This window comes from Chrysochloris asiatica, unplaced genomic scaffold (genome assembly GCF_000296735.1).
Source record: "Chrysochloris asiatica unplaced genomic scaffold, ChrAsi1.0 scaffold00046, whole genome shotgun sequence".
Taxonomy (NCBI): domain Eukaryota; kingdom Metazoa; phylum Chordata; class Mammalia; order Afrosoricida; family Chrysochloridae; genus Chrysochloris; species Chrysochloris asiatica.
Window position 1 is genome coordinate 9,184,431 of NW_006408564.1, and position 15,860 is coordinate 9,200,290.

The window sequence follows — 15,860 nt, forward strand, 5'->3', positions numbered from 1 at the left end:
AAAAAAAAAAAAAAAAAAATCACTGTTGTTCCTTTTTTCTTCAAGGACAAATACCATGAAAATGTCACAAGGAAAACAAACATGCCCAACCTGTCTCAAAATGTTTCAACAGCAATTTTAAAAAATGAGTATCTTTGAATGCTAACCTATAAGTAAAAATGAAAAAAAATTATAAATTAACATTTGCTGTGAACATACTATCTGGTATTATCTAATTTAATTTTCATAACTAAGTCCTAGTGTAAAGATGTAGAATAAGCACTGGACTGGTAATCGCAAGGTCAGCAATTCAAACCCAACAACTTCTCCTCAAAAACCCTCTACAGGGTTGCTATGAGCTGGAACTGACTCATGGACACTAACACTAACAATAATCCCCCAAATAATGAGACCTGGTGTCGTGCTAAAGGATAAGCACTAGGCTGGTAACCACAAAGTTGTCAGTTCAAACCCGTCAGTTGTTCCCAAAACCCTAAACAGGATCACTAGGAGCTGGAACCAACTTGATGGCACCTAACACCATCTCAGATAATAGGTATATCACCCCCAATTTACAGGTGTAAAAGATGGTTCAGGAACTTGCCAAGGGGTATCAAGCTAGTAAAAGTGGCAGAGTGAGTGGCTTCTCAGCCTAGAGTCCCACTCATCCCAGGATGCTGGCTTTAGTCCTGATAAATGATGTGGTAGGCATTTAACCGCAGTCCTTTAAAACTGGTATTCAAAGCCTTTTATTTTGATTTTACAAAATAATTCCAAATATTTGTATATATATGAAATTTTTCTTTTTCTACTATTTTATCTTTGAGCACTATCTGAACCGTTAGTTACCTCAACAGGACCGTAAAAATAATTTTTTAAAACAAACTAAGAATCAGAAAGGAAATTTTTTCACAGAACTGATGTTTAATAAATTAAATATATGACATTTGATATATATATCTACCACATGGGTTATATAAAACGTCTATATAAAACCTATTTTAAGGCATGCAAATTTAACATATTATGAAAATCAATATGCAAAGCATTTTGAAGAGCTTCTTACTAATGCATGTAACAAAATATACTGATTATGCAAGTATATTTAATTGGATATAATTAAAATAATGAAACTTAAATACTGATGACTTTAAAGAGAAAAAATAGACATTGGAATTAGCCATGGGATGCATTCAAAATGCTAATGCTATTACTTTAGTATCTAATAGTTCTGACATAAAAAGAACTATCACTGGCCATTTTCTCTTGGTTCTAAATACATAGTTTAGATACATATTCATTTAATGACATAAAAGACTTCATTGAATTAAATAGCAATTCTTTGCACTTGGATAACATATTTTACAAGAAACTAATATGCTAAATGGCATCCATTCTTTTCTTCAAAGGAAAGCATCAAAATGACCAAAAGAAAAGAAAACAAGTTAAATGCACTTAGTTAAATGGACACAATCTCAGAAGGCCTCACGAATGTCATTCTGACCTGAAGATATCAAATTTAGGTTTTCTTCCAACTCTGGTGGTTTTAAAACAGCTAAAGGAGATTGATGGCATATGAAAACCATGGGCTTACAGTTGTCAGGCCATATTCACTTTACTTTGCTTCAAGTTTCAAAGGCGTATACTCTGTCCTGGAGACCTGACGTGGCGCTATAAAATAAGCACTGGACTGTTAACTGCAAGGTTGGCGGTTAGAGTTGAAACCAACTTGACAGCACTTTAACAACAAGAAAATGCTCTTTCCAATATCACTGAAGAAGGGAAGGTAGCAAAATTCCATAGGTAGAAGGACTTTCTAATAAACTTCTTTTCTGATTTATGTTTACTAATGACACTGAAAAATTCACACAGAGTTGTTGCTGTAAAACGTGATCGTGTTGGTTCCTACTCAAAGCGACTCTACAGAGGGTTTGGAAGAGCCCTGGTAGCGTAGTGGTTACAAATCGGGCTGCAAACCTCCAAGGTCAGCAGTTAGAAACTACCAGTTGTTCTATGGGAGAAAGATGAAGCTTTCTGCTCCCGTAAAGATGGACAGCCTCAGCAACCCTATGTAGGGTCACTGAGTCGGAACCGACTCCACAGCACATAACCAACCTTGTAGTTAGCAGTCCAGTGTTTACCTTACAGCATCACACCAGACTTCACATAGGTGTAACTTTCATTAATTATCTTTAGGCTAAAGTTGTGGTTTTGTGGATAGGTATTTTCCAATTTTCCATACTACACAGATAAGGAACTCTGGTAGCGTAGTGGTTACAAATTGGGCTTCTTACCTCAAAGTTGGCAATTTGAAACTACCAGCGGTGCCGCGGGAGAAAGATGAGGAGTTCTGCTCCCATAAAGATTTACAGCCTCGGAAACCCTGTGCAGGGTCACTATGAGTCAGAACCAACTCCACAGTACTTAACAACAACAGATACAGAAGAGGAAGCTCTGAGGTCTATCTAGATCTAAACTTCCTAAATGTCTTAACCAAAAAGAAAAAAAAAAAAACAGTGTTCAGATTTTGACAATATAATATGATCAGGAAACTAAATTTAAATGTCTGATCCAAATGCCATACAGCTAGGGGGTATGTGACAAAGGAACAAAAAAAAAAAAAACTCTGGAAAGGGCATCATAAATCCCAGATTGACTCCCAGGTTAAAAATCTCTAAAATTGTATTCATACTCATAGTACAGTTTCAAATTCTGAATACTGCAATTCAAAGATCACAAAGGATCATTGAAATTTGTAAGGAGGAGTCCAGATGTGGCATTGTAGGATAAGTGCTTGATTTCAAAGTCAATTTGAACAATAAAGATAGCAGTTCAAACCCATCAGCCACTCCTCAGACACCATATATAGGGTCCCTATGAGTCAGAATCAACTTGATGGGACTTAACAACAACAAGGGCACTTTGAGTTCTGGTGTGGCGCTGTAGGATAAGCTAACTGCAAGGCTGGCAGTTCAAATCCAACAGCTACACTCAAAAACCCTATACAGAGTTGCTGAGTCAGAACCAACTCGACAACACATAGCAACAGGTGACTGAAAGGAAAGCAGCTCGAACCTCCAAAGAAACCATAGGAGACAGATGTGGCAGTCAACTTCTACAGATTACTGCCTTGGAAATTCTATGGGGAAGTTCTACCCTATTTTTTAGGGTTGCTATGATTTGAAATCAGCTAGATGGCAAGAGGTTAGATTTTAAACCAGAATGAAGGAGTCTTAGCAAACTGCTCTTTAAGCACGTGGCTGCTAACTACAAAGTTGTAGGTTCAAATCCATCAGATGCTCCACCAGAGAAAGATATGGTCATTTGCTTCCATAAATGCTGTTGTCGTAGAGTGCCACTGAGTCAGTTACAACTCATAATGACCCTGTATCGGGTTTCCAAGGAACAGCTGGTGAGCTTGAACCACTGACCTTGGGTTTCAGAATGACACTGCAATCCTGTGCTTTATCCTATAGCCTTACACCAGCTGACAGCCTTGGAAATCCTACAGAGCACTTCTACTCCATGTTTTACATTACTCAAAATGGTTAAGAGCTAATAGCATCAACATTCCCTGGGCCCATAGGCTAAGAATCTCAACCACTCCAAACAGCGTATGTTTTACACCACAGATTTTAAGAGTGTTTGGAGTCCATATATTGAAATAGCACTGGCTGAGCTGAGGGAAAATGATAAAAGGGTGGCAATTTACTATAGGCACAAGAGTACAAAATACCTTAGAATTCATCAAGATAATGACAAAACCAGGATAGAGAAAGGAATGAATGTAACTCAACAATATTCAGTACAATGAATGTGATTTCTATCAAAAAATATAATAGTCTGAAGTCATTTAATACGAATGACAGCATCAAACAGAAGTAAAATGGATTTCTATTTCAAGAGGCAGTTGGTTCTGTTCCAAGAGCTCAGGTTCACGGCGTCCCTCCAGTGCACCAGATGTCTACTTCCAGGCTTGGAAACACCTAACAACCCCACACAAGGGAGCTGTTGGCTCCCCACTGCTATGATGATGTAGTACAGAGAAGACCACAAAATCAAAGAATTTTCTAAAGCCTGTTGCTAATTAATCATTTAACTTCAAGTCAAACAATGATACACAGGTATACTATAATACTTTAGAAATGAAAAATGTAACCAATACTAAGAAATGTTGTTAAGCGCCATTGAGTCGGTTCTGACCCATAGCGAACCTGTATAAGGTTTCCAAGGAACAGCTAGTGAGCTTGAACTGCCAACCTTGCAGTTCAAACCGACCTCACAGTCCAGTGCATTAACCCACAGTGCCATAATACTGAAAAATAAGCAAGTCAAAATGAATGGTTTATGTGTAAAAAGGGAGGGGAATTTTCATTCTTTGTGGGTTGACAATGATAGACAGATATATGAGAATATTCTGTTACTTCAATGGTAAACATAAAGGTGTTAATACAGTAAATATTACTTTCATTCCACATGCACATGTAATGTGTTTGTAAAGCTGGTCAAGTTATGGAGCTCAGCAGCCACTTGACCTGAAGAAACAGGAATCTGAATAATGATTTTTCAGATGCTAAAAAAAACTAGACATAATCATAAAAAGAGAGGAAATTGTTTCTTAGTTTTCATTTTTAAAAAATTTAATGTATTATGATAAAATACTACAACCAAGATCTGGGTAAAATTCAACTAACTCTGAAACATGTGCCCCTCAAAAAGGTAATAAAAAATATAAAAAGATCTCAGAATAATAGATGTTTTCTTCCAGAAAGTCTAATGATAAAACTGTATTATGGGATACCCCTGAAACAGTAGAAAGCTTAGCACTTTCACCTTTTACCAAGACTCAAACAGATTATTTCCTATATGCCTCCTATCTTTGTATGTATAATTGTTGTTGTTGTTCAGTGCTGTCGACTCGATTCCAAACCAGAGCAACCCTGTACAGGGTTTCCAAGGAGCAGCTGGTGAGCTTGAACCACCAGCCTTGCAGTTTAAATAACTCTGCAGTCTGACGCAATAGCCCACAGTGCTACACCAGGATAATTAGAGAAATAACAGAATGCATAAGGCAGCATGGTACGGTGGTGGTTCCAAGCACAGGTCCTAGAGTAAGACTGAACCCTGAATTCTGGGTTTAAGAGTTAATAGTTCTATATTGTTGTTGTTAAGTGCCATCAAGCGGGTTCTAACTTACAGCTACTTTGTATAGAATTTCCAAGGAACACACCCAGCTGGTGGGTTTAAACCACCAATCTTGTGGTTAGCAATCCAGTGCTTAACCTACAGTGCCGCACCAGGACTCCAACAGCCCTACTGCTGTTGTTATGAAGTGCTGTCGAGTCGATTCTGACCCATTGTGACCCTGTAGAGGGTTTCCAACGAGCAGCTGGTGAGCTTGAACTGCCAACCTTGCAGTTCAAACTGCTTTGCAGTCTGATGCATTAGCCCACAGGGCCACACCAGGACTCCAACAGCCCTATAAATTCTGGCAAATTCCTTAAGCTCTCTGGACTTCAGTTTCCTCTGTAGTAAAATTAAGGCAATAATTAGGACTACCACACAGGCTTGTCATAAGGATTAACTGAGCTGAAACCATGAGAGAGATTACAACAATCTATTAAGTACTTTGTAGATGTCAGTCATTATTTTGGCTTTATGTTAATTTTTGTGTTTAATTTTCATGACACACTTGCAAGTTAAGTATTAAGTGAGTTAATAAAGTACTGATTCGGCAGTTCAAGCTCACCAGTTGCTCATTGGAAACCCTACACAGGGTCACGTTAGGTCGGAATTTACTCGATGGCACTTAATAACAACAATAACTGTAACTTCATTAGTTACTATTACTGATTCCATACATAGGTGAAGAGTCTGAGATATAGGTAACTTAAGTAATTTGCCAAAAGCCCCCAGAGATAAAGCAGAATTTGACTACAGATGTGTCTCATTCCACATTCCAGACTCGAACCTGTACCTAACACTCCACTGTTCCCACAGGTCTTCCTCTTACTGCATCTCCAGCTTTTATTTAGATTTTTCTTTAACTTTCTATCTTATGGTTCACTCTCAGAGTAAATGTAAGGACAGGGGTTAGGTTTTATTGATTCTTCCCTCCCAACCACTCATGCATATTTCAGAACCTAGTAGGTGCTGGGATATTCTGCTGAAGAGGACAGACCAGACCTCTGTCCTCATGAAGGTCAAAGTTTAGTGAAATGACATAATCAAATAAATATACAATTATCAACTTTTATTGATAATGAAGGAAAAGCAGGGTGTTAAAAAGAGCATAAAAAAATGGACCTCATCTAGTTGGGAGAAATCTGAGGATGCCTTTCTGAGGAGATACATTTAACTTGCGATGAGAAGACCAACTGGGAGTAGCAAGCAAAGAGAGAGGCACACAAGCCTCGTATGCACAGACCCTAGAAAGAGACCTAACCTGTCCTGTGCGGAAGAGAAATCCTGTGTGGCTAACAAATGGCGAGTACAGAGTAGTATGAGATGAGAAGGGGAGAGGTAGGAGGAACCAGAGCCCATAGCAGTATAAAGAATTTGAGGGGTTGACCTCAGTTCAATGGAAAATACAGTTGTTTTTAGAACAACTACTTGGGCTTGGCTGCTGTGTGGATAATAGATTGGAAAAGATCAATGGCAGACGGCAGGAAAACCACTGGGAATCTCTGATAGTAAACGAGGGAAAATGTACTGGTGGCTTCGACAAGGAAGGTGGTAAAGAGGGTGGGAAGAAGTGTACGGATTTAAGGTGTATCCTGTGCCCCAGGCCTAGCACACTGCCTGACAATACGGAGTTCAGTAACTTGCTGTTTAAAACAATGAGCAAATGCTCTAGCAGAGCTTGGCACTACTGGTTCTCAGGTATCTACTGACCCACAGATGCAGGACCTCCCCCAGAGCTGCATAAATATCCAGTAGGCATGGGAGAAACCAGGTAAATGTTGAGGATATAATAAATTTATCAACTAGCTGGCAAGACTCTATTTATGAAAACCTCTTGACATGTAAACGTAACTATGTGAAACAAAATGCCTCTCCCATCCTGACAAGGAAAGATTTCAGAAGCCAGATATCTCTCTTTCTGCTTTGTGCTTCCCAAGCTTGTTAGAGAAATGTATTATTTAAAATAGCCTAGAGCTACGCTGCTAGAAGCACAGTCAAACACTGAGGGTGCTGAGAGAAGGCCCTTACACTAGAGAAGAAAAGGAAAAAGTAAACAAAGCTGTGCTTAGAGAATCTGTATTCTTTATTCTCCTACCCTTCTTTTAAAAACATCATCTGTCAGTACTTCTTAAAACAGCAAAATAATTTGTTTATTTATTAGCAACAAATTCAAATGCAGAGTTAAGATTTTTTATATTCTGATAAAACCACAAAAGGTCAGAACAGAGAGTGCCTTTTCCGCGTTATTTAATAACTTTAAACTTTTGACTTCTTTTGCTAAGACGGTGAAACTAAAACCACTGGGGAAAACCAAACGTTTGCTCAAGTGGAAATGAGAATGAGGGAATCTAAGGAGACAGTCAGCATTCAAAATCAAATAATTCCAACATCCCTCAAAATGTTTTCCCATCCTAAGGAGGGTAAGAATATTAATCACAGGGTCCCATCCTAAGAAGCCTAAGAATATTAATAACAGGGTAACAAAGAGGTCCTCAGGCTACACTCTAGCCACTACTCTCCTGCTAGGACTAAATTAAACCTAAGAACTGTCTGAATTCTCAGTAAAGAAAGCTTCACACCATAGTGGTTTAAAGAGAACACTGCTTAGGCTAGGATGATAAGCTCAAGCGTTTGAGACACAAAAATTCATACAGTCAAGTTGGCACAGAAAAAGAGAGCTTAACAAACAATTCTGTTCCAACGTTCAGTCAAGTGTCTGCATAACTTTGCTCAGTTTGTCACCTACCAGCACCATCATCAATGCTGAAAAATCTCAAGTACAGGCAATACAGATCAAGAGAATATGGGGCAGGGTGTATTTCAAAATTAGGAGCTTAAAAACAAAATATAATTTGCCTTCTTCTATTTGATAAGAAGGAATCCTGGTGTGATGCCATAAGAGTAAGCACTGAAGTGCTAACCACAGGCCATTGGTTCAAACTCACCAGACACTCTCCGGAAACCCCACATAGTTGCTATGAATTGGAATTGAATTGAAGGCACTTAGCAACGTTTGCTAGAAAACCCACTTTTCCCTACACTGACAATACAAGCTTTATAAGGCACTCATTCTCTATACCCTAATGTCTTTGGAGTCTTAAAAATACTTTTTTTGAAGGCTGTGAGCTGGTGGCCAGGAGGCAGGCTTGCCGAATGTGCCCTTTGGTGGTTTAAATTATATATTCCTGAGTGTTTTTGTGTATTGCCCCTCCCCGCCTAAAAGCAGATGGAATAAAAGCACTGTTGAATGATGATCCACAAGGAGATTGTAATCAACGCAATGAAATGATGAGTATAAAACCGATGTTATCCAATGTAAACTATCACTCAATTCACAATAAAAACTTAAAAAAACAAAAACAAAAAAACTTTCTTTGTAGAACCAGAAAAAGACATACATGAACATCAAATAATGCACTGGTCCTATTACTATATTAACTAATTTAAAGAATCCTAATGACCACAGTAGTAGATGATTTAAAAAAAAAAAATTATTTAGAAATTTACAGAGGTTTAAGGCTGAATACAACAAAGATAAAAATGTTTCACGTATTCTTTGTTAGTCAAGACACCAATATTGTATATATTCAGTTAAAATTCATATTTTAAAATTTTCTGCTATAAACATTAGATTCTAATTGATAAAACAGAAAAAATGTGTTTAATTACGATCCTATGCTACTTCAGTATTATTAAGAAACCTCTTTCTTCCCCGTAGTTTTCATCAGTGTGGTAGTGGTGGTTATGTGCCGTGGAGTCAGTTCCAACTCACAGCGACCCTGTACAGGGTTTCCAAGGCTGTAAATCTTTACGGGAGCAGAAAACCTCATCTTTCTCCCACGGAACAGCTGTAACCAGTATAAATTTATTTTGTTAATAGGAAAAGCTATATTTTTTAATAGGAAAGTTAAAAATCTAATTTGACTTTATTGTCGTTGTTCTTAAGTGCTGTTGAGTCGGTCTGACTCATAGCAACTCTGTTTCTGAGGAGCTGCTGATGGATTTGCACCATCAACTTTGCAGTCCAGCAAATTATCCTGTAGTGCCATACCAGGACTCCAAACAAAAATAAGAAAATAGCATACCTTACATGTGATGTTTTATTATAATGGTACAAAGCTATTAATTAAATATAGTCTTAAAAAATACTCAATTCTATATGAATCCACAAACAAATCAAGTGCTATTTTCATTCTCAGTATCAGGTATTATGCAACAAACAGTTCAACTGAGTTATATATTCTGCTTTTTGCTAGACAATCTGCGGATAAGCAAAACCATTTATATTTCAAGCAAATAAGGAGCTCTGGTAGGTGCAGTAGTTACAATTTGGGCTGCTAACCTAAAGGTCAGCTGTTCACAAATACCAGCTGTTCCACAGGAGAAAGATAAGGCTTTCTGCTCCAATAAAGATTTACAGCTTTGGAAACCCTATGTAGGGTCTTTATGAGTGAGAATGAACTCCACATAACCATCAACACATCATATGCAAATTGAAGTGACCAATATAAATACCATTAAAATGAGGTATTTCAATCAATTTTCAACCATAGTTTTGAACAACAGTGTGAAACAAAATATCAACCACTTCATTTCAACCAAAATTTCAAACTTCTGACTTATTTATTTCTCTAAATTGTAAGCTGTTTATTGTCAAAATTGTAATCCTTTGGTATGCTCTTTAACAGATGAAATTTGCTTTCTTCCCTTAGGGAAATGTCAGACTATACTAATATCTAAGAAATACGATTAAATTAGTTTAATTACTTCATGTTGACTTGATAAGTCACTGCTCTTTAATGTAAAAACTGCCACTTGTAATTAATGACTATTGGTACTGCTTCAATTGATCAAATGTCTAACACGCATAAAGCATTCAAAGAAGTTCTGTATATCTTACAGCAATTCAGTGGAGAAGTCTTGTCCCAGGGGTACATAAATCTGAAGCACAAGAAACCTCTGGATCAGTCCAACTAGAAAGAGAGGAGGGAAATGTACATTTATATGTCCAAACTGTGCATATGTACATAGAAACAAACACAGTCATATGCCATCAACAAGCTAATGCTTTTAGCATTTCAGCAATCTACTGGACTATAACAGAACTACCTGTGACTCACATACAGCCTCACTATGAAAACAAAAAGAAATGAAATCAGAACAAATTCGAACAACAAATATGGCCTTTTAAAACCCTATCTATGACCTTGGTGAAATTTAAACAATCATATTTTATTTACTATTTTTATTAGGCTGCAAGAGACTGTACATCAGAAGTGCATTCAACAGAGACATATAAAATTGAACTATAGATTTCCATCAATGAGGCCATAAAAACATGTGGCAATTTTCATTCACTGACAGTTTTAACTGTACAAAATTTCATAAAAAACAACAGCTCAAGACAAACAATTCTAATTATGACAATTACAACTGAATGCTTCTTGAGTCATATTTAATTCATATGGTTTTAAATGTGTCCACATTGAGACAGATGGAGATTATTTTCATTTACAATGTCCACTGTTAATGTAATACACATTTAATTAGATGAATGCTCACTAATTAGGGACTGATAACTTTTATTCCTCATGATCAGCTTTAACCGCTCTAAAATTATCTGGAGCAAAAACAATTTCTATGTCACTTTTTTTGAGTCTGGTGTGGCACTGTAGGCTAAGCAGTGGGCTGCTAACCAAACGGTCAACAGTCACCAGTTGCTCCTCAGAAACTCTAATATAGGGTTGCTATGAGTCAGAACCAACTCCACAGGACTTAACAATAACAAAGACACTTTCAGTAGCTGAAATCTAAGAGTGCTTCTAAAATCAACTGATTTTTATCTTACTACTCCAAATCTATTCACGTCATTTCTTTCCTCTTAGGTTTTGAACTTTTGCTTGATCTCTAAATTATGATGCTCTTCATCACTACCTCCTAAAGCATGCCTTTTAGAAACTCCTTCCTGATATGAGATTTCAGACAAAAAACAGAGATGTCTTGATTTATCTGCAACTCTCTTACAAGTCTATTAGAGTAGGCCAACACATGGGTGAAAGATCTTAAAGAAGACCACTCGTAAACAGCATCTCATTTTCTACTCACCATTACTTAGTAGGCTAAACAAACTTAAATATTTTAAAGTGAAAGTATAATTTTGTCTAGTCTATATAGGGATCATTTTCTGACATTTCTGTGACAAATCTTGTTCGTGTTTATTGTTGTCAAAATTGTACTCCTTTGGTGTGCTCTTTAATCCTAAATGTAGTTCTAAACAATAAACACTTGATAAAATATACTTAATAGATTTTAATAAAAGCATACAGGGAGGGATAATGTTTACTTAAATATTATAGTCTATAAATTGCTCCAGAGAGTCATAAATAATAAAAAATAGGATATAACAAGAAATTCTCTAGGAATCTGACTCTACCCTATTTATGGAATAAGCTAGAAGGCAACCAATCAGAGCACTGGACTACAAAACCAAAGTGAGACATCAAAATGTGGCCCACTTAAATATATCCAGTCAATCTCTTCTCACATCTACCATCGACTGCCCCTATGGTATTTTTTACACTGCATAATGGCCTCTGTAAATACAGCTGACTATTCACCAGGATAAATACAATCGCAGTCTTTAAAAACAGCTCCCTGATTCTGTTACACATTTCACTGAATCAGCACTGTTCCCTGCAAACATAAAGACTCACATAAGGCATTTTTGTATGAACATTTTTAGAGACGAGAGATCCTTGCTCTTGAAAAAAAAAAAAAAAAAGCTTTGTAATTCAACTTTCTCAAATATTGCAGACCTAATTTCCAAACTGCTTCATTTCTAAGATTAAAAGAAGTATGACAAATCTATATGGTGACTCAATAGTAATATTTTCTCCAGTAAACTTTAAATTTAAATATTATAATGATATTAAATCTAAAATTACTCTAAGTAATGCTGAAAGTGGAACATTTACTAGTCAAAATATGTGTATCAAGTACATAAAATACTTTAAAATTTAGTCTTTTAATAAATATACAGGTTTCTGCAGTTTTATAACTTGTCTCTGCCTACAACTTAAGATACAAGCTACCTCTATATTTTTAGGGGAGTCATGGTATGGCACTGTAGGGTAAAACAATGGGTCACAAAGTCAGCTTGAACCATAAGATTGGCAGTTCAAACTCACCAGCTGCTTCTCAAAAACCCTATACAGGGTCGTTATAAGTCAGAACTGACTCAACAACACTTAACAATAACAATTTTTAAGGGGTCATGCCCATTTTCCCTTTGAATATTTTAAGACACATTTAACTGGTAAATGAGTTTGGTTTTTGCTTGTTTTAACCATGAGATTTTTAAACAATATTACAGTTATTTCATTACAGACAGTACCCAGAAGATATTTAATAGTAGTAATTCTCAGGAGTTTTCTCTTTAAAGTTAAAAAGTAACACAAAACGGTACTATTTTTCATATGCTGTTATTGTTGTTAAGTGCCATCGAGTCAGTTTCATAGAGATTTTGTACAGGGTCATTTTGAATAGCTGATTATAGGGTTCAAACTCGACCTTGCGGTACAGTGCTTTATCCTACAAAGCTACTCCAGGACTCCATTTTCTTTCTTCTACATTTTCATATTTTTATTTAATAAAGGTTTCTATAATTTTGTAGCAATACTTTTTTTTCTGTAACTTTTTATTGTGAATTGAGTGAAGGTTTACACAGCAGATCACCAGTTTTACATTGAACAAATCATATACTTTGCTTCATTACACGTTGGCAGTTCCCTCCATATACCTACAGTTAACAGTATTTACCTCTATTAGTTTAAGTTGTATGATTCACAAGTTAGGTGGTTCAAACTTATCAGCCATTCCTTGGCAATCCTATAGAGGGTCATTATGGGTCAGAACCAACTCAACAGCTCTTAAGAACAACAACAACAAACTTAACTATTATATTCCTTTCTATGGTTGCTGCTACCTTCGTCTTTCCTCCGCTAAACCCCCGCTTGTTGTATATTGTTTGTCCTGTCACCTACATCAACATTGTCTGCCCTCTAGCCCATGAAGCGTTTACCCTTCCCCCCACACCCTCCCTATCTATCATAGACTGGTTTTGTTTGTTTGAACAATTATATAATTTGCACTTTCAAAGTAGCAGTAACATACAACCTTCCCTACCTCCAATCCTAAACCCTTTGCTGGGATCTTGTGGCATGAAGTTTCGAATACACTTCCAAAATTCTTTCTATGCTTGGATATCGGGGCTACTCACGGTCAAGTTCACCAGGTGGGGAGACTCACCTGGGGCTGTGGCTTTTTAATCTTTTGGGGAGCAGAAAGCCTGATGTTTCTCTGGCAGAGCCGCTGGCAGGCTGGCTCTCACATCTTTGCTGCAGAGGGACCATTCAGTGTGTCTGCCCGGTTCATGCTCTTGTCAGCCCGAAGTCCAGGACTCCATTTTTAATATATATAGTCTCATACTTTAATGCTTGCTTTCTGCTCCCACAAAGATTTATAACCTTAGAAACCCTGTACAGGGTCACTATGAGTCAGAACTTACTGAACAACACTTAACAACAGTTTTTACAGTTTAAGTAAGAAGGACTAGTGAAAATGTTGTTGTTAAAAGCCGTAGAGTCGATTCCCATTCATAGAAACCCTGTATATGGTTTCCAAAGAGCAGCTGGTGGGTTTGAACTGTTAATCTTGTGGTACACAGTTCAGTGCTGATCCTACAGCACCACACCAGGAATCAAGCCTATGTCGTTGTTGTTGTTATGTACACCTGAGTAGGTTCTGACTGATAGCGACCCAGTAGAGGGTTTCCGATAAGTGACTGGTGACAGAGCATGGTGAAAGGTAGGAAGTACAATGGGGAAAAGGAAACTTGCTAAAAAGGATCAAGAAAAGTAGGAAAAGGATATAAATTGTGGGTTGTAGTTTTAAGTACAGGTCAGGGTAGGCCTCACTGAGAATGTGACATTTGAGCAAAGACTAGAAGAAGGAGTGAGAGTGGTCAAGTAGCCATTGGGGAGAAGTCAGATCTAGTCAGAGGGCACAGCCAGTGCATAGGTACTGAGGCGGGGACTTCAGGCTACATTAGAAAACATCAATGAGACTTGTGTGGCTGCAGCAGTATTAACTGACTGCTCCCCTGAAAAGTGTTAGTAAGGCGAAGTAAGAGAGAGGCCAAGCAGAAGATTCAATGACAATGGTGACTAGGGCCAGCATGTGAAGTGGAAAAAGTGATCAAACTTTATTTTAAAGAAAGAGTCATCAAGATGTTCATAATGGATTGAATGAAGGGGCAGAGGGGGAAAGGGGTCAACAGTGATCTATTAGGTTTTCGTCTCAGAAACTGAAATGACAACTATTAAAATGGCACAATGTGCAGAAGGGGGAGGGGAAGTTTTAGGTTACATGTATGCTGTCCAAGTAGAAATAAATATCAAATGCATGACTGAACACAAGATTGGAGTTGGGGAGAGAAGTCTGAGCTGGAAATGTAAATCTGAGAGATTGGAAAATAGACAGAGATGCAAGTATTTAGTCATGATAAGCAGAGGAGCAAATGCAGATAGAGGTCAGACCTGAGTCCAGGGACACTGCAACATGAAGTTGGGTTGGAGAAAAGAGCAAGAACCATGAAAGGACACTAAGAAGAAAGACCAGTGAGTTAAGAAGAAAACCATCCTGGAAACTGAGTGCAGACAGTGTATTAATAAAGAGTGGTGTCAACTTCCACAAACACTGTTAACTGATGGGACATGGAGGGGATCTAATCATTGTAATGAAACAAGGTGTAAGATTTATTGAATGTAAAACTGATGATCTGCCCTGTAAACTTTCACTCAATCCACAATAAAAACTTTAAGGAAAAAAAAAAAAAAGAATACTGCAAAGGGGACAGGGAGATCCCTGGGGGGAACCTCATGAAAAGGACCAGATCAACAGAGGCTTCAGGGACACTAATCTCAAGAGACAGACCTTTTGATTCAGATGCAGCAGACAGAGAAAACAGTGGCTTCAAAGAAAATCCTGGGGACATCTTCCAAATAACAGGGGTTTATATAAGATAGGGCTGCTTCTTGTATGGGCAACCCTCCAAAACACTTCCCAGGTGATAAGTAGCAGAATTTACTTATTTACCTGGTTAATGATTTACCTAAGTCTCATGAACATGTCAGCTGGTTACAGTCAAATTGTAAAAATCCAACTTCAAGTTTCTCAATGCAGCCAATTTAACAAACTTATAAAACAATATGTATCAGAAACGAAGTCACAAATACCAAGTAGAAAGGGTAAGATTTCTACCTTCAAGAAGTGCACAGTATGACTTTGCATTATTTGACAATGGGCTGACAGAAGGCTTGTTACTTTATTCATGTTTTACTTTTTTGGAGATTCTGAACATAAATGTGATTCCAGAAATACCTGAAATGAAACATTTAACGTACTGAATTTCAATATTAAGTAGCTATTAGTGCCGTGGTTACTAGTAGGGCTGCTAGCCTCAAGGTCAGTAGTTCAAAACTACCAGCTGTTCCATGGGAGAAAGATGAGGCTCTCTGCCCCCGTATAGATTTACAGCCACAGAAACCCTATACAGGGTTGCTATGAGTAGGAACTGACCCGAAGGCACACAACCACCACCACCACCACCTATCAATGTTGGGAAATTTTATGAGTAC

The 15,860-nt window shown here is 37.5% G+C and overlaps 1 protein-coding gene across 1 annotated transcript in view; it reads right to left on the reverse strand.

Moving 5' to 3' along the window:
- LOC102834024 (chromosome unknown open reading frame, human C3orf67) overlaps window positions 1-15,860 on the reverse strand; it is a 443,079-nt gene that overhangs the window by 396,567 nt on the left and 30,652 nt on the right. Inside the window, exon 4 of the mRNA XM_006862094.1 lies at window positions 10,064-10,136. Coding sequence (XP_006862156.1) covers window positions 10,064-10,136 — 73 coding nt within the window. The remainder of the gene's footprint in view (window positions 1-10,063; window positions 10,137-15,860) is intronic.